This window comes from Archocentrus centrarchus, chromosome 12 (genome assembly GCF_007364275.1).
Source record: "Archocentrus centrarchus isolate MPI-CPG fArcCen1 chromosome 12, fArcCen1, whole genome shotgun sequence".
Classification (NCBI taxonomy): domain Eukaryota; kingdom Metazoa; phylum Chordata; class Actinopteri; order Cichliformes; family Cichlidae; genus Archocentrus; species Archocentrus centrarchus.
The window spans coordinates 1,587,778-1,606,795 of record NC_044357.1 but is presented as its reverse complement, the minus strand read 5'-3'; the positions used below and the strand labels follow the sequence as shown (position 1 = coordinate 1,606,795).

Genomic DNA, 19,018 nt, shown 5'->3' with positions numbered 1-19,018 from the left:
GAAGAGTAATTGAAACCTTGCTGTGAGCTGGTGAGCCGACCGGATCCCCGCCTCTCACCGGACAAAAATTCCGCTATGGGGAGAAGTTCGCCTGTGGGAACATGGCGCACGCAGTCTGGATTAACTTTCACTCAGAGAAACTTTGGAGTGCCGCTACATAGCACACACGCCTCTCAGTCTCAAGTTTATTGATAGGTAATACTGCTGGATAACCTACAGTGGACCTCTGTCTTGGCTTTGGATGACTGTTTTTTCTCCGTCTCTCTGCTGCTGCGGGATGAAAGTTTAAAGCTGCAGTCGCCGGATTTAGCAGAGATGGAAAAGCCAAGAGCGAGGAAAGAGAAGGTAAGGCCAGTGGAAACAGTCCCTTTATCTTGTGGTTTCACAGAGGACACAACCCGCGGCTGCTCGGCGCGATCTGCAAGAGGCTGGGAAGAGAAAGAAAAGTCGTTTGTGTCAGTTTGCGCACTGCTGATCGCATCTCACGATGAGCTGCCATCATGCGGGGCTTATTTTGAAACTTTGGAGTTCACACACTGCTCCATCTGATTTCTGACAGGCTCTTTTATACCTGTGGATGTTGTGGAACAGATTTTGCCTAATACAACTGAAAACAGAATAGAGCTGTATCTTTATATACGGAAAGACTGAAAGGGAGAAGATATTACAGGAACATTAAGAGATATAAAAGAGATAAATAAAACAAACAAAAAAGATATATATATATATATATATATATATATATATATATATATATATATATATATATATATATATATATATATATATATATATATATTAAAAAAAAGTAAGCTGGAACTGAGTAAGGGACAGACACTTAATTCAGTCTTTCCCTAAATAAAGTTGAAGACATGAATAAATGGGGACACATTTAATTTGGTAACGGACAGCTTGATTTAAAAGAACTAATTAAGCTGTCTGGCTATTTCTTACGGTTTAAAATATAGCAGAATCTGTAAAAGCAAATTAAAGTTACAGGAAAATCAATACAAAATAAATAAAAAAACAATACTAAAACATCCAGGCCCAGGTATAACATGAGTTTCAGAGGTTTCAGGAATTTCATTTACATGGTGACTGTTTTCAGAGCTGCAGTGTTAAATTAGCAGGCCGTTGTATATATTTCAGTAGCCGTTAAAATGTGTGAGAGCTTTTATAGAGCTGAAATTTGTAGCTGGGTTATTTTTATTGGTACTGTTAGGAGCATTTCTCACCTTTTAAAATGTAAAAATCAGCACCTCTTTATCATACAGCCCTGATTCCCAAAAAGTTCAATTTAAATAGGAAAAAAGTGCAAGGACAATAAATCAAATGTTAAAATTGAGAAACTTTATTGTTTATTGATAAGTATATATTTATTTAGAATTGGATGGCAGCTACACACCTTGTGTCAACATTTTTTGTTTCATAATGTGCCAGATGTGTGCAGGCAGGACAATTTATTGCCCAGACATTTTTCTGCCTGGTTATGCTGCTGTAATGTGTCTATACATGTGTTTTGTGGTACTGTCCTGAAATAAGCAAAGTCATCCTTGAAAAATGATGTTATCTTCAAAAACATGACATGTCATCTAACATTCATGGTGCCTTCACAGATGTGCAATGTGTACCCATGCAATGTGGACTTGTGCATTGCCATAATTTCACGAATGCTGGTTTTGAACTGTGTAACAAGCCTGATGTTCCAGTCCAGGACGTCCAAAAATAATTTAAAATTTGTATTCAAAAAAGCCTCAAGACAGTTTCCTACTTCACCTCTGTTGGTCTTAATTGAGCTGGGGTCCAGGGAATGCATTTCTGGATCTTGAGTGTGTATATGTTTGGGATTTTTTTGTTTTGCTTTTTTGTTGCAAGGTTGAGAAAAACGGATGTTCAGTGTTCCTGAATCCATGCAGGGATTTGTACTACAGAATCACGTCTCATTTAAATTAAATGACACCAAAGAAATGAACGGTCTCTAATTTTTATGGTGCTTTCATTTTAACAGAGACAGAATATCATCCAAAAATCCAGAAAATAAAACACACTAAATAAATTGATTTGCATGTCACTGACTCAAGTAAGTATTTGATCCCCAAGCAAAATATGACTTCATACTTGGTGGAGAAACCCTTGTTGGCAAGCACAGTGATAAGACGTTTCTTGTAGTTGGTCACCAGGTTTGGGTTTGGGTTAGGACGGGATTTTGGCTAACTCCTCTTTACAAACACTCTCTACATCCTTTGGTTTCTTGGCTGCCACTTGGCAACTCAAAGCTTCAGCTCCCTACGCAGATTTTCTATAGGATTGAAGTCTGGAGACTGGATATGCCACTCCATGACATTAATGTGCTTCTTCTGACACTCCTTTGTTGCCTTGGTGGTATGTTTTGAATCACTGTCATGCTGGAAGACCCATCCCCGAATCATCTTTAGTGTTCTGGCTGAGAGAAGGTTTTCATACATGATTTGGCAGTACATGGCCTCTGAACAGCCCCAAAGCATAATATTTCCACGTCTGTTGTTGACTGTGTGTATGGTGTTCCCTGGGTCATACTCAGCATTTCTCTTCCTCCAAACACGTCGAGTCGAGTTGATGACCACAGCACTTCCTCCAAAACCTTCTCTGAATCATTTAGATGTTTACTGGCAAACTTAGGACAGGCCTGTTTACAGGGGAAAATATTAGACAAAGTTCATGATTGTATTTCCCTTTAGCTTACTTTTTTAACTACATCTGCTTTATTGTGGTTCCTTGATCTCCACAACAGCGTCACTTGCCGGCAATGTTTATTTTATACATTAAATGTGCCAAAACATTTACCAAATTTTGGAAAATTTGGAACTTCCCCATACACAACTCATACATGTTGTAAAAATGAATTCCATGTGCAGCATGGTCACATCAATCATGCATGCATATTTCCATACTGAACTTAACAACTTTTTTGCGTGCAAATTTTCAAACACCACAAACAATGACAATGACTGTTTATGACCCTTTTATTGTATTATTTATGCCATCTTTGGTTGCATCATGTCACATTTTTATCCTCTCACACAAAATAAAGCAGGAGGATTTCAGGCTGCTATATGCTAATGATATGCAGCCTCTTTAGCTGTGTCCAAATTCATATTGCGCTGTGTGATTGGCTATACCTACTTGAACATTATTGACGGAAACGGAGAAAGTGGTTATTCCCCATATCTAGCAACTGACCTAGGTCACTACTGACTGGTAGTAGCTAGATAGTGAGAAACTGGGGAATCCCAAATTTCTAGGTAAAAATCGATTAACATCAGTTCTAGGCTGCATCCTTTTTGATTAGCCTGTGATGCCAGCTTTGATTGGCTGAGCATTGTCTGTCATGTCTGTTCATAAATAGTACCGACTACGACTCATCATTGAGCAATACTAAAGCCATGCCTACTGCTCAGCAACATAATAAATAAAAATATATAAACAAAATGGTTGCATTATTTTTTGTACATGGTTGCCTTATGATTATAGCGATGTTATACATCATGCATTGATATCAGTAGATTAAGTAGTATGGGTGCATATAGTAATATTCCTGTACATACATGAGTATAATATGTTGTGAATACCTTGTAAGTAGGCATTATACCTGGCTTATTGTTATAGATGATATAAATATAAAAATATTATGTAGTACAAGAGTGCACTATGTACCTTCTCTAATTTGTTTATTATGTTCCAGGATGTGGTTACCAAAAAGTATTTGTAGAAATGTTAAAGATAATCACAGAATATCAATTTTTTACAGCATGCTTAAAATTGTTTTGATTTGTTGAATATTGTTCATATTGAAGTATTTGGATAAAAGTTCAGGTCAAGGCCTCCAAATTAGAGCAAAATAGTGTTGTAGAAGGTATTAAGATGTGTGCTGATGGGTTTTCTATTATGAAATGGGGCTGTGATGCTATCCAGACGTCTAAATTTCTTTGGTATTTTCATTAATCTCGGAAGGATATTCCCATCGGTGATGCGTCTTGTTATATTTGCTTGCAGCTACAGCTTGTTGCCTTGATGCCCTGTTTACAGATTGGCATACATGAAAGATCAAAGGGCCACATTCAGGCAAACAATTTCCTCTTTTTCAGTTAGTTGCCATTTCTTTCTCTCTGTGTTTTTACCAGGAATGTACTGCCTATGACCTGGGCTGAAAATGGGGCGGGTAGTAGTAAGACAGAACAACAGGGAAGTGTGTGTTTGTGCATAATTTTGGAAGCACAGCCACAGGATATTCATGTTGTGTTCCTGTCTTTTGGCAGTGTTGTTCTGCCAAAATAAATTACTTGTAAATTTCTGGAATGCAACCTAACACTTTTTTTCTATATGTGTGAGTAGTTTGTGCTGTACAGTTGAATGCAGAAAATACATATTCCTAGTATTTTGGCGCCATTGAAGTCTCCATGAACTGAGTGTATTTTATATATAAATGGGCCACTCTTATTTCTAAAAGTCTGTAAATAAATAAATAATTTATTTTCACAATAATCAGTGATGAAAAATGTTTACACATGTAGTGCTGCGATACAAAACAAATGCTGTAACTAGCAACAGAATTACTTTTTCACTAGTACGCTATCTATCTATCTATCTATCTATCTATCTATCTATCTATCTATCTATCTATCTATCTATCTATCTATCTATCTATCTATCTATCTATCTATCTATCTATCTATCTATCTATCTATCTATCTATCTATCTTAAACCATTTGATACTGTACATCTGGAGCTTGAAAAAGGTTGACTGGACTTCTTTTAATGTCTTGAAGATGTTTCACGTCTCATCCAAAAGGTTTCTTCAGTTCTCAAACCAAGCGGTGGAGAGACCCAGGTATCTAAAGCCCAGTGGATGCAGTCCCCTGGAGGTGGTTGTGACTCACTATAGTTCATCTGCATAATCACTTTTGCCAAGGTGTGAACGGAGGCATGGGTCACCGCAATCAGTGGTTTCTAGTGAAACCAATTTGGCATTATGCCACATTCTATCAAGTGACCTATTGAGGTCACCTGAACAAAGGTGTGAATGGTGGGTTGAGGCACCTGGGGAGGGAGCTCAGGACTGCACTGTAGATGGGGGAAAGTTGGTGATGTAGTCCACCTCCTCTGATGGTCGTTCACAGTGGACAAGGATGGCTTCTTTTTCTCCTCTTTCAAACCATCTGTTTTCCTGGTCCAAAATGTGAACATTGGCATCCTCGAAAGAGTGTCCTGTCTCATTTAGATGCAGATGTACAGCTGAGTCGTGTCCTGTTGAGGTGGGTCTTCTATGTTGTGCCATGCATTTATGAAGATGCTGCTTGGTTTCTCCAGAGTAGAGGCCCAAGCACTCTTTACTGCACTGGACAGCATATACTAAGTTGCTTATCTTTTGTTTGGGGATTTTGTCCTTGGTTTTAGGGTCTTTCTTTACATGTGTGTGTTCCTTTTGTTTCCCTTCAGCCTCAGAGGGAACATTTTCTGCCCGGTGTTGCAGGGTCCTGATCACCCCAAGCTTGTGTTCCAATGGGTGGTGGGATGAAACTTAAAGAAGTCCAGTCACCTTTTTTCAAACTCCAGAGATTCATACTATAGAGAGAATCCTATTCACTCACCTAGAAAGCAAATATTTTGTACCCAGGGGCTGCAACACAACATTACAGAGAAGTTTCAGTTAAGCCACATGTCTATTTAAAGAAAAATGCAACACAGCAGTATGTATAACCCGCTCATTAATGGAATATGTGTGAATGCAGAAGTTGAATTTTTCTTCTTGGACTCTATTAGTTGCATTCAAGTTCAATAATAGTCTTAGAGATTTATGTATTAGTTCAGTAAACTCACTATGTGGCATTCTTTCTTTAATTTGGTAAAAACCTGTAACATGTTAAAAAAGCTCTGCTTTATGTCACATTTGTCACATGTGAACTAGAGTCTCATAATAGCCTAGCACATTAATGAAAATAATGGAATAAAAAAGAAAACAGATGAAAATGATCCCTTTTACACATTGCTGTTGGTTGTGGAGATAAGTGTGTCACAGTACTCTTCTGGGCTGTGGCTAACAGAGACTTTAATCAGACTTTAAACATCCTGTGGCCACACAGCAGCATCTGTCAGTGGTGTCCTTAATTAAAAGTGCTCTGAGCTAGACTTTAAATCTTTAAATCAGTTTTTTTTTTTTTTTTTTTTTACACAAAATCATTATTTCCTACAGATCACATGAGTTAGGAACACAGAAAGGCTCGATGCCAAATGTCCTTGTTTTTGAATAGGTCCCATTAAATACAGTTGTGGTCAGAAGTTTACATACACTCATGATGGGCATGAATGTCATGGCAATTTGGGGCTTTTTCTACAGGGGAACAATTATACAGCATACATGTTTAATGACTTTAAAAAACAAGAATTAGGTACATGAGTTTGAATTTATCTTGGATTTTCTCACTGGGGCTGCTCTTTGTCTCCGATTGCATTCACAATTTTTAGAGACAGAATTTCTAGGCAGAGCCGAGTGTTAGAAGGCTTCCACTTTGGTGGCTTCAGGATCTCAGCTCTGCTTTTTGTGAATGATGTGGGTCGGTTGGCTTCATCAGGTGGTGAGTGTGAAGCAGTGGGAATGAGAATTAGCACCTCCAAATCCAAGGCCATGGTTCTTGACAGGAAAAGGGTGGAGTGCCCACTCTGGGTGAGGGATGAGTTCCTGCCCCAAACAGAGGAGTTTTAAATACCTTGGGATCTTGTTCAGGAGTCAGTGGAGGGGGAAAGCAGGAGAATGACAGATGGACTGGTTCAGCATCTGCAGTGATGCAGACACTGTACTGGTCCGCTGTGAAGAGTAAACTGAGCATAAAAGTGATACTGCTGATTTATCTGTTGATCTACGTCCTTACCCGCGCCTATGGTCCTGAGCTCTGGATGATGAACGAAAGCGTAAAATCACAATGCTAAGCGGTGGAAATTAGTTTTTTCAAAGGGTGTCTGGCCTTTAGAGATAGGATGAGCAGGAGGCCTCTCTTTGTTAATTAGGCGACTTCTGAAGGCACTGGATTTTAATTTGGGGTGTCGGAGTAAAGAGGGCTGAATTCAAATCACACTACACTTTTTAGATTTTTAATTGGTAAAAAATTTTGAACACCATGTATCATTTTCTTCCACTCCACAATTATGCACTACTTTGTGTTGGTCTATCATATAAAATCCCAACAAAATACATTTAAGTTTGTGGTTGTAATGTGACAAATGTGGAAATGTTCAATGGGTATGAATAATTTTTTAAAGCACTGTACATATACAATACATCATATTCATACATTCACTTAAATTTTTTAATAAATTGTGCTGATAGTTCTACAATTTTAAGTTGTCAAGGCCAAGGTCTATTAACTTCTCATAAGTTATCATGATTGACTACAACTGGTAGTTTCTCTTTGCCAGCACTCATTAGACTGACCAATACTCAATGGGGAAGGTCCAAAAAAGTCAGTGAAGATCTAAGAACAAGAAGTGTAGGTTTACAGAATTTGGGAAAGTCTCTTGGAGCTATCACTAAACAACTGCAGATCCCAAGAACATCAGATTAAACAATTGTAAGTACGTATAAGTTATTTGGATGTGTCACCACTCTGCCAAGGCCCAGAAGAAGACTCAAACTGTCACCTTCAGATGAGAAGAAATTGTTCAGGATGTTCAGGAACATGAAGCAGACTGACAAGAAACCCCTGTTCCAAAATCAACACCTTCAAGCTTGACTGAAATTTGCAGCCGCCCCCATGAACAAACCAAATGCCTTCTGGAGAAAGGTTTTATGGACAGAAAAGGAAAAGATTGAGCTATTTGGTCACAAAAAACACTATCAATTGTCAAGAACGTTAGTGGTAGCATCACGCTATGGCGCTTTTTACTGCCAGTGGTACTGGCACATTGCACAAAGGGGATAAAATAATGAAGAAAGGGGACCACCTCCAAATTATTCAGTTTCACCTCAAATCAACAGCTAGACGGTTGAAATTTGGACACAATTGGGTGTTACAATAAGACAGTGATCCCAAACACACTTGAAAACTGGTTTTCTCTGGGCTGAGCTGACCAGCTGTCTACAACAGCCAAAGAAATGTATGTGCTTACTACCTGTCAAACCTGCCAAAAATTCCTATATGTAAAAAAAAAAATTCTGCATCAGTTCTTGTTTCACTCATGAAACATATGCACACATTTTGCTCACTTAAATATTTGAAGTGAATAATCAGTGCACTTCTAAAAACCTTCATGCCTTTTACACCTCTCACTCCAAACCGTCAGGTGATGCATTTGCAAGCTTTAGGAATCCCTCCGTTTTGCATGTGTGTGTGCGTGCGTGCGTGCGTGCGTGCGTGTGTGTGTGTGTATGTGGGAAGGGGAAAAGAGAGAGATAATGAAAGCCTTCATGTAAGCACTGGTGAAAGGACAAATTTGGAAACACCAGATCAGAGAGGGAGGCAGCATTTCAATGTTAAAGCTACAGAAAGGGAACTTTAGTTTCAGCGGCTCAGACAGAAACAAACGAAGAAGAACAGAACCCTTATCCTTTCTGTGTCTGTCTCTCTGAGGAGTTCAAGCCGGTATTAGTATGCAGAAAACAAGAGTGCACGGAGCAGTTTGGCATTGCATTTGCTAATAACTACTGTATCATATCATGCAAATGAGACTGCTGCAGTTTGGTGTTGTGCTGGATACAACTCTGCATGCAATAACTTTTTTGTGACTTGTATAACAGCCCTGAAAAGAACATTTTCTTTTGAAACTTAGTTTTTGTTATTCAAGTAATTTCTCCCAACACTGTGAAGAGCCTTTTTGTTGACACAACTAAAAATACGCAATAGTTGGGCTCAACTTCTGTAGATGTCAGCCTTTGCTTCCACGTAGCACGGTTCAGTGGGTTTCTAAATATCAGTTACAGCCAGTAATAGCGCTCCCAAATTAAAAATTTAAATTTAGATTAAATTAATCACCTCATGCCTTTATAAAACACACAATACTAATATCCAAAAATACTATATGAAATTGTTTTTTCTGGTTTTCTGATCACATGCTGCAGTCCGAACCTGCATATGATCAAAAGTAAGAAGCTACTCATAACACTAATGTCCCTTAGCTGTGGAAGAAAACATTATAATATGCAATGAAAATGTTTACTGATGTTAAGCCACATTTATGTTTACCATGTTAATATCCACCCATTTTATTCCACCTATGCAATTCTAGGCCACAGGGTGGCTGGAGTCTATCCAGTGTAGGCGAGAGGCAAGGACAGGTCGCCTGGCTGACACAGAGAGACGGATAACAGTTCACACATATGGCCAATTTATAATCAACAGTTAACCTAATATGCATGTCTCTGGACTGTGGGAGGAAGCCAGAGTACTTGAAGAAAGCATGCATACTATACATAAAAGGCTCCAGCCTGGATTTGAATCCCAGACCTCCTGACTATGAAGTAAACATGTTAACCACCACACCACCACGCTATCCTGATGTTAAAATGTTAGGCAAATATAGTTAGTTTTGTTAAATTTGGATTTGTTGATTGTGCTTAATAAAGCCAAAAGATCACATTAAAAATTCACCCTCAGTGAATAATCCACTGTAGGATTTTTATCTTACAATAAAAAGTTGATTTGGTGCTATATAAATCTGATCAAATTAATTAATAAATGAATCTGTTAATGGTGATAATGTTTTGTTATTGTATTCGCCAAACATTTTATGATTTCAGCTCTAGTTGCAAGACATTTAACCCTAATGTTGCTTTTTCTCCTTGTTCCTCCTCCCTTTTCTTCTTCTCCTCAGTTCTCTCTTTTTGGTTCTCGCTCCACCAGCAGGACCACCAACCCTCCTTCTTCATCCTCCTCTTCTCCTGCACCTGTGATCCTTTCAGCTCAGATGGTCAAAAGAGCCGATCGACTGTCCTGCTCTGGATCCCCAGCCCTTAGCAAAGCTGAATTTCTGGAGCGGGTGCGTCGCAGTAATCAGGCCTGTCAGCAGGGAGAGTTTGAGCTGGCTGTTCGTCTCTATAGTGAGGCCCTGACTGCCGATCCCCAAAACTGCATTTTGTACAGTAACCGCTCTGCAGCATATCTGAGACTGGGCCAGTACAGCACCGCTTTGGACGACGCAATCAAAGCACGTATCATCAACCCCAAATGGCCCAAGGTAAGAAGTTGGACCCTCGGCCAATCACACATTTCAAGCGAGAGTGTGGTAAAGATGCTGTACTTGAGCATGTAGAATGGGTTTTTGGAATAGAAGAGTTGACGTATCCCTTAAATGAATGTGAGAAGGGTGTATGGCTGAGTTGCCACACTAATTGTGTTTTTTGTGTGTATATTGAGCAGCAAAAATATAGCTAATATTTAAAAGTACTTAGAATCAATTTATTACCCTCTGTGAAATCACAGCCTTGACTTGTCCTTGTTTGCCAGGAGTTTATGTAGAGGTTGCATTTTAATGTATCTTTGATTAAGTTGGTTTCTGATTGACTTTAATGGCCTGTGTGCAGCTCAGAAAAAAAGATCCCTGTTTTCCCTCTTTCAAAAACTCATCAGATGTTATGTTTTGCTTTAGTTAGAATTTTTAACGATGTGTGGCAGCTGAAGTCTGCTATTTAGAAGCTGCAGCCCGCTTGTTGTGCTTTTTATAACATGTTGTTAAGTTTGTCCTTTATAGTCTTTTTTTGTTTAGCAGCTGTTTGAAAAGGACAGCACACGTGTGTAATTCAGAGATGTCCCAGTAAATCTGCACAGATCTGGAGAAACATTGTGATGACAGTTATGACAAAGAGACTATCAGTACTGTCAGTACTGTTTTTCCCTGTACATGAGTGGAGAACAGTAGATAAAACAGTTCAGATACTGGACAGTATCAATATATATCCTCTGAGACAATGTGCTTCTCAGCTGTCACACATTTTTCTTACTATAATCACAATGCCAGCATTATTAGTATTAGTGAAGCAAATACTAATGCTCAGCAAACATGCCCCACAGATCCACACAACCCACAGTACGCCTGTATGGATATAAAATGTAGGGCACACCTTGCACTACGGTGCCCAGATGTGCCCCAGTGGGGGCAGCCAATAGTGTGGGCTGCCCACACTAAACAAATAGCATACCCATAGCATAGCCACAGTATGCCCACACTAGGTGTGGGCTGCCCTACTGACATGTCCCACAATGCACACTGACACCGAGACCCACAGTGGGCTGCCCACCTGGGCACCACAGTGCAGGGCTCACATGTGCTTCTTGGTATATTACCTTCATCAGTTGATATGGAGTGTGGACCAGAATGTTGCTCAAACAAACAAAAAACAAAACAAAAACAATACAAGGGGTCACCACATAGTTGATTTGGCAGATTTTTACATCAGACGCCCTTCCTGACACAACCCCCAAGAGATGTAAGTTTAGTCCTAAGCTCAACCCAGAAACCTTTTACAGTACTTGTAAGCCAAACATGTAAACCACCACACTATGGGGCCAATTGCCTGCAAAGAAAAAAAAACAAACAAACTCAAATCCTATCAAACAAGTTAGTTTGTGTTAGAAAATGGAATATTGGAATATGGCCTGATAACTTTCAGTCTGTGAATTGTTTTGCAGTATAGCAATCAAGATCCAGTTTTACTTCCATTTTACTAAGATTTTTAGTTAGTCGCCTCATATTTCTGACAGTATACTAAAACATGTTCTATTGTTTCATCTTCTTCATAATGGGCAGATTTCCCTGTATGGTGTTTCCTTTTTATAAATAATGTGGCAGCAAGTATGCCCAGGGGGACCACGGGGGTAGGTCTGGGTGAACTGTGGGGCTGTGAGGGCCTACACAAGGCCAACAGCACTGTCGCCCTTTGAGGTTCCTATATGGGTTTTTCTATGGGCAAACCCACTATGGGTTGCCCACAGAAAATTGTCATGGGTGGCCAGAGTAAAACTACTGTGGAACCTGCATAGGCTAATCCACAGGGGGGCAATGAGAGGTTTCTGTGGGCAAACCCACTATGAGTTGTCTATAGAAAACCCTCATGGAGATCCAAAAGGAAAAAAACTGCTATGGGCTCCACATGGGCTAATGTACATGGGAACCACTTGGGTTTTTCCATCAATGAGTGGTTTTGACCTCTGGGGTTACATGCAACCACCATATCAGAAAGAGTAGAAAAAAACAGTCTGAAATTGAGCATTTAGTGCAGTCTTGTACATACTCTGCATTATTTTAACCTTTTTGTGTTTAATATTAGCAGTGGTAAACAAAAAAAGTGTTAAACAAACCAGAATATGTTTTATATTATAGAGTCTTCAAAGGAGTTACCTCTTGCTTAGATGGCAGCTTTGCACATCTTGGCATTTTCTCGGTCAGCTTTATGAGGTAGTGACCTGGAATGGCTTTCAGTTAACAGCTGTGCTTTGTCCAGAGTTAATTTCTTGAATTTCTTGCCCTCTTAATTTGTTTGAGTTGTGTTAGAGTTGGTATACATTGAATAGCCCTATTTGAGTAATGTTCTTATCCATAGTTTGGCAAGAACTACTCAGTTAAGTAAGGGAAAAATGACAGTCCATCATTACTTTAAGAAATGTTTAAGAAATGAAGGTCAGTCAATCTGAAAAATTTCAAGAACTTTGAAAGTATCCTAAAGTGTAGTCACAAAGACCATCAAACGTCATGATAAAACAGGCTCTCATCAGGACCGCCCCAGAAAAGGAAGACCAAGAGTTCCCTCTGTTGCACAGGATAAGTTCATCAGAGTTATCAGCCTCAGAAACCACAAGTTAACAGCACTCCAGATAAGAGCCCAGCTAAATGCTTCGCAGAGTTCAAGTAGCACACACATCTCAACATCAACTGTTCAGAGAAAACTGTGTGAATCTGGACTTTATGGTCGAATTGCTTCAAAGAAGCCACTTCTAAGGAAGAACAACAAGACGAAGAAAATGGAACACAAGGAATGGACATTAGACCAGTGGATATCTGTCCTTTGGTCTGATGAGTCCAAATTTGAGATTTTTGGTTCCAAACACCATGTCTTTGCAAGATGCAGAAAAGGTGAGTGGATGGTTTCTACATGTGCAGTATGGAGGAGGAAGTGTGATGGTATGGGGGTGCTTTGGTGGTGACACTGTTGGCGGTTTATTCAAAATCCAAAGCACACTTAACCAGCATGGCTACCACCACATTCTGAAGCAACATGCCATCCTATCTGGTTTGCACTTAGTGGGACCATCATTTGTTTTTCAACAGGACAATGATCCCAAACACACCTCCAGGCTACAGTATGTACTGTAAGGGCTATTTAACCAAGAAAGAGGGTGATGGAGTATTGCTGATCTAAACCCAACTGAGATGGTTTGGGATGAGTTGGACCGCAGAGTGAAGGCAAAGCAGCCAGCAAGTGCTCAGCACCTCTGGAAACTCCTTCAAGACTGTTGGAAAACCATTTCAGGTGATGACCTCATGAAGCTGATTGAGAGAATGCCAAGAGTGTGCAAAGCTGTAACCAAAGCAAAGAGTGCCGAGTTTGAAAAATCTAAAACATATTTTGGTTTGTTTAACACTTTTTTTGTTTACTATATAATTATAGATGTATTTCCTGTCTGGATGACTTCAGTATTAATTTGTAATGTAGGAAAAAAAAATAAAAAAATAAAAACATTGAATGAGAAACTTGACTGGTACTGTGTGTGTGTGTGTGTGTGTGTGTGTAATATATGAAAAGGAAGAAGAAAGAAAAAGGTACAATGGGTACCCTTTAACCTACCGTGGTGTATGCTAGTAACTCTAAGATTATTTTCTTTTTTTTTCCTTACTGTAAAGACCTTGCTTAGGGTTAGAGTTAGGGATACGATTAGGGTTGAAATCATCACTGCCGTCGACTCGACCTCAGAAAGCTCACTCACATGCTTCTTAACACTTGAAGTGGCACTTTACATCTTACAAAACAGTGAGCAGTGAAGGATAGCAAAGGCTCCGAGTCGTTTGCAGCCATTCAGAGGAGGAAGTAGGCAGTCAGGAGACTGGGTTTGCCAGGCTACCTCTGTCTGGACAGCTGGGGCCAGGCCAGCTCCACTCCACTTCCTTTCTCTGTGAGAGAGAATGGACGGAAATGGTGTGTGTGTGTGTGTGTGTGTGTGTGTGTGTGTGTGTGTGTGTGTGTGTGCGTGTGTGTGTGTGTGTGTGTGTGTGTGCGTGTGCGTGTGTGTGCGTGTGTGTGTGTGTGAATGAAAATGTTGCATGGTTGTTAGTTTGTTTTTGAAACCCTGGCTAGGCCTTGGCCTGAGTTTGGCACTTAAAGACAATAACAGAGGCAGCATTCCTGTGTCTGTGCTTGTATAGTGGCGGTGTCATAGCAGTGAGCTTGCTGCAGCATTCGCTGTGGGTCAAAGGCAAGATCAAGACTAATGAACTACCAATAAGAGGGAGTCTTTTTGAAGGTGGGGGGACATTTACTTCTGCTTGAGTTATTTCTTTCGTCCCTTCATCTAGCCGGCCTCGGTGTCTCCTTTTTTCTTTTCTTCTTTTCTGTGTGCCTCCCACAGCTTGCCCTATTGCTGCCCCTGTCGACTTCTCTGTTGGCACAACAGGCTCAAACACACACTCTCTGTATCACAAACACAAAATGAGTCGATTCCGTCATGGGAACTGAGGGGTGTAACTGGTCAAAAGTCACTTATATTTGTGTGCGGATAACAACACCGTACAGATTAAGAGGACTTCTTTGCATTTTTGATGTTTTGTTTTTTTGTTTTGTTTTTTTGCCATTTTGTGCAGCTTTGTCCTTTTCTCCCTCGAACTCTCTCTCGTGCATTCAGTGCAAAGATTCGAGAAAGCTTTTTGTTTCTTTGTGATTCAAATGAAGTTACATAACAGACGTAAAACTGCTGCAGGAGCAGAAGCTTTTCTTTTGAGAGTTTTTCTCCTTTACAGACCTGGCTATTTTGCGTATGAATGTTTGCTGTCATCCCCACACTGGCTTTGTGTGTTTTTGTGAAGTTGTTAAGTGCTTTCAAAGAAGCTTTTTTTTCTGCAAACAGGTGCATTACTTATTCAAATATCTAAGCTCATAGAGGTCTGGGAAATGTCTGCTTCGCCACACAGACTGCCGTACTTTGGGGTCTCACAAGTAAAGATGTTTGTTTGTTACTGTGGCAGATTAGGCTAGACAGCTGATCTAGGATCAGGTATCATTTTTGGGTCAGCTGAGATTTTTATGCTGGTTGGAAGTGTTTTTTGCTGAAGAGTCTGTTTGCAGATGGACAATGATCTCAACAATCAATGATGGTCGGCATGCTCACCGACAGTTTGCCAGTCAAGGGCAAACTGTTGGCCAAAATGCAGAAGCAGTATGTAAAAATACTAAGTATACTCTTACTGCTTCCATAAAAATTAAGCGAATAAGTGCTGATAATCAAATGTACTTGATTAATCTATTATCATTAAGTGCGACCACCTGTAAAGCAAAAGTTTTGGCAGGTTGCTGGTTTGGAGTATTTAGGTGAGGGTTAACTAAATGCTAACGAAGAAAGACATTAAATTAATTAAAAAAGCAAATTGCTGCTGCCCATCAAGTTTGGAAGGTTTATAGGACAATTTCCAAAGACTTTGAAGTCCATCATTCTAGGGAGAAAGGGTATTCACAAGTGGAAAACATTCAGTCTTTCCAGGACGGGATGTCCCAGCAAATGCACCCAAAGGTCAGACTGTACAAAGTAAGACAAGCAAGTAAAAGGTGTGCTACTATGTGCACGTTATTTATTTTTTAAAATAAATAATTATGTGCCCTTTTTTGGCTTGAACACCTGCCTTCCAAAATGTCAGTGCATGGCTGTGACTGTTCGTCTGTCCACTTACAGTCAGTAATTCTGGTACGGTGTCATTGTATATAATGAAGTTTTCCTGCAAATATAGCATACAATCTTTCTCACTGGAACTGGGAACTCGCATGTGTGTTTATCTTTATACAGACAACTCACCTACAGTATACACATCAGTGAATATAGTCAGCAAAAATGTATTGTACCATCTTTAGTTTACTTAGTCCCAGTTACACTGTCCTGCGGCCCCAAATAAACACTAGAGCACCAAATACGGAGCAGTCTGCCAGTAATCCCTACAAAAAGTTATCGTTCCTCTCATTTGAATAAAGTTTGCTAAAACTAACTATTTTAGAAAGCCAGTGCAGATGTTTGTGAGCCTTTTTTTTTTTAGAGTTACATTTTCAGTAAGAACTGGCAGCACAGTGACTAAATTAAGGCAAAGGGTGAACTTTAAATGATCAAATTGATATTTTCATCATCAAAAGTTTAGGAAAAACTTTGATATATGATATATGTATATTTATATACTGTTACCATGTAGCTACTGAGGATATAACATTTTAACTAACACCCCCACACACACACTTAAATAAACAAATAAAGTTTGTAGTTTTATTGGTTTTAAGTAAAAAAAAAATGTTGAATGATTGATTGAAACAAACTTCTGTATCAATTAATTTTTAAAGTCATGTATTAATGAAAAAATGCAAACTTTTGCATTGTTACAATTCTTCAATATCATTGTATTATTATTGCATTTTAAATGTCTTTGAACAGCCATTTGAGCATGTATGACACTCCATAGGCCATGAAAATAATAGATTAATATAGAAACTAGTGATCAGATTTATTTGATATCATTAATCAATAGTTGCAGCACCATAAATGTTATAAATTTAATGTAGTTACAAATTATAAATGGCAAATATAATGCTATTTCTAGTATTATATAATAAACAATGCTAGAAATAGTCCCTATAAAAACTTTTGCTCCTCTTTATTACACTGGATTAGAGGCAGAAATCCTAAGAGAAGAATATGTGAAATTAAATCAATGCTTTTTCTGAAAAAATCCTTTAAAGTAAGCAAGAATTTGGATTTTTGTTAGTTTGGGTAAACCAGGCCTTTAATCATTAGCTATAATTTTGATGTTACCATCCTTAAGTGTTCCTACATACTCAGCTCCAGGAGTTCAGTGCAGGAATCAGTCCAGATCATCAGTAAGGATTCGAAGGTTTCTCTGCTCTGAAGTCGGAGCCAACCAGATGGCAGCCAGCTATGCCTGTTTACACAGCGGGCTGTGGAGCTGGCCCCGCACTGCTCAGGCTTCCCCTGTCATTAAGAAGCTACTCTGCAACCACATGCGACAAAAATATTACCAACATACGTGCAGAGAAAGCACAGCCCTGTTTCTTTAAGTAGGACTTGGGGCCTAAAATGGCCTGTTTAGGAAGCTTTCCCACATGACAGAGGCTATATTATAATGTGATTTAAATAAGGCAAAACATTCAGTTTCCACATGTTTGGGTTCCTCTCTGGTTGGGTGAGTTTAAGGTCCCATGACTTGACCTGACGCTATGTTGATGTGATTGTAATGTCCTCTGCTGGTTTTGTGCTATATGTGTAATTGTGTCAAGGAGAACTCAGTGTGGGTCAGTAGGGTAATCCAGGACTTACTGCAGAGCATGTGAGGTGAGGGGGGGTTGGTCTACAGCAGGGAGCCATTTCACTGTGTGTGCCCCGCTGTACACAGAACAACACTGTTGTTTTCTTTGTGTATCAATTTAACCATTTTCACATTTTCCTCCATCGACACCAGAGAGGCAAATGGTATTCAGTCACTATGTTCAGACTCATGTGTTTCAGACACACGTTTGCCAAAAAAATCTGAAATTCTAAATTCAGCAGTCAATCAGAAAAAAAGGAAATGTTTTATTTTGTCTTTTGTGATGGTAATCAGACAAAACAAGCAATGTAAACATGTTACCTACCAGTTTTCACTATTTCTGACATCTAACAGACAAAACATTTAATTACAAAAGCATAATGAAAATCACTAGGAAAAGATTAACAAACGTTTTGATTTTTGTCCATTTTCAACAGTTTTATTATATAAATGAAATACTAAATTCTAATTCTGTCAACATGTACTACAAGTTAAAATTATAAAAAGACTATTTTTATTTAATTTTTTGTTCAAGTTAATAGGTTTTTGGCTCTACACATAACCAAAAAAAAAAAGAAAAAAAAGTGAAAATATATTAAGAATCTTTATTTAAAATTTTGTTTTCATTTTCTAAGAAATAAATCAGTACAGTACCTCACTTAAATAAAACCAAACAAACCAAAACAACAAGAAAACTTTTATTTGCCAGGAATTCTTTGGAAAGAACCCTTCGTCCATATTTTAGTAGTAAAAGAAAATAACAGATAAAGGTTCTCACATCATTATGTTTTATTTTTTGTAACCACTAGAGAGCAGCAATGACATGTTAGGAAACTGCCTGGTCAAAACCTCAGCAAGCTCAGACAGAACTTTTCCTTTGTTACAGCCATCCTGCAGCCCTCCCGTGACCCACAATCACATGAGGCTTTGCAACAAATGCTTTCACAAACATCAACAGTCCAGACTAACCCGAACCACTCAGTGCTTCAGAGAATAGAATGGATAGAATACAGTGCTTACATGGCTGCTTTTTTACATTTGGAGTGTAAAGGACCATCTATTGTTCTTTAAGTGTCTTTTTAACCCCCCCAAAACACACACACACACACACACACACACACACACACACACACACACACACACACACACACACACACACACACACACACACACACACACCTTATCATTATCAGCAGCCTGATGAGGACCAGATGGCGCTAGGTTGCAGCTTTTTACAAAAAGCAAATGTGATAATATATTTGGAAAAAAGTGCACACCAGCAGTACAGTATCACCTGCTGGTTACTCTGCACCACAAGCACCCAGACTTATACACATCCTGCAGACTGTAAAGACTTTTAATTTTGACTAGAAGAGCAGTGAGCATAACTGTGTGCTATTAATTGGGAGATATGCTCCTGCAGCGTTGGTTTATATACACTCTAGACTTGACCATAGCTTGCTGTCTCAGCAACCCTCCTGAGCTACT

At 39.1% G+C, this 19,018-nt stretch overlaps 1 protein-coding gene across 1 annotated transcript in view; it reads left to right on the top strand.

Annotated features, from left to right (window-relative positions):
- The first annotated feature begins 86 nt into the window (after positions 1-86).
- The window catches only part of ttc28 (tetratricopeptide repeat domain 28), a 178,780-nt gene continuing 159,848 nt past the window's right edge, over positions 87-19,018 (top strand). The window contains exons 1-2 of the mRNA XM_030742337.1: positions 87-345; positions 9,842-10,204. Of these exons, the coding sequence (XP_030598197.1) occupies positions 316-345; positions 9,842-10,204 (393 nt within the window). The 5' untranslated portion in view covers positions 87-315. The remainder of the gene's footprint in view (positions 346-9,841; positions 10,205-19,018) is intronic.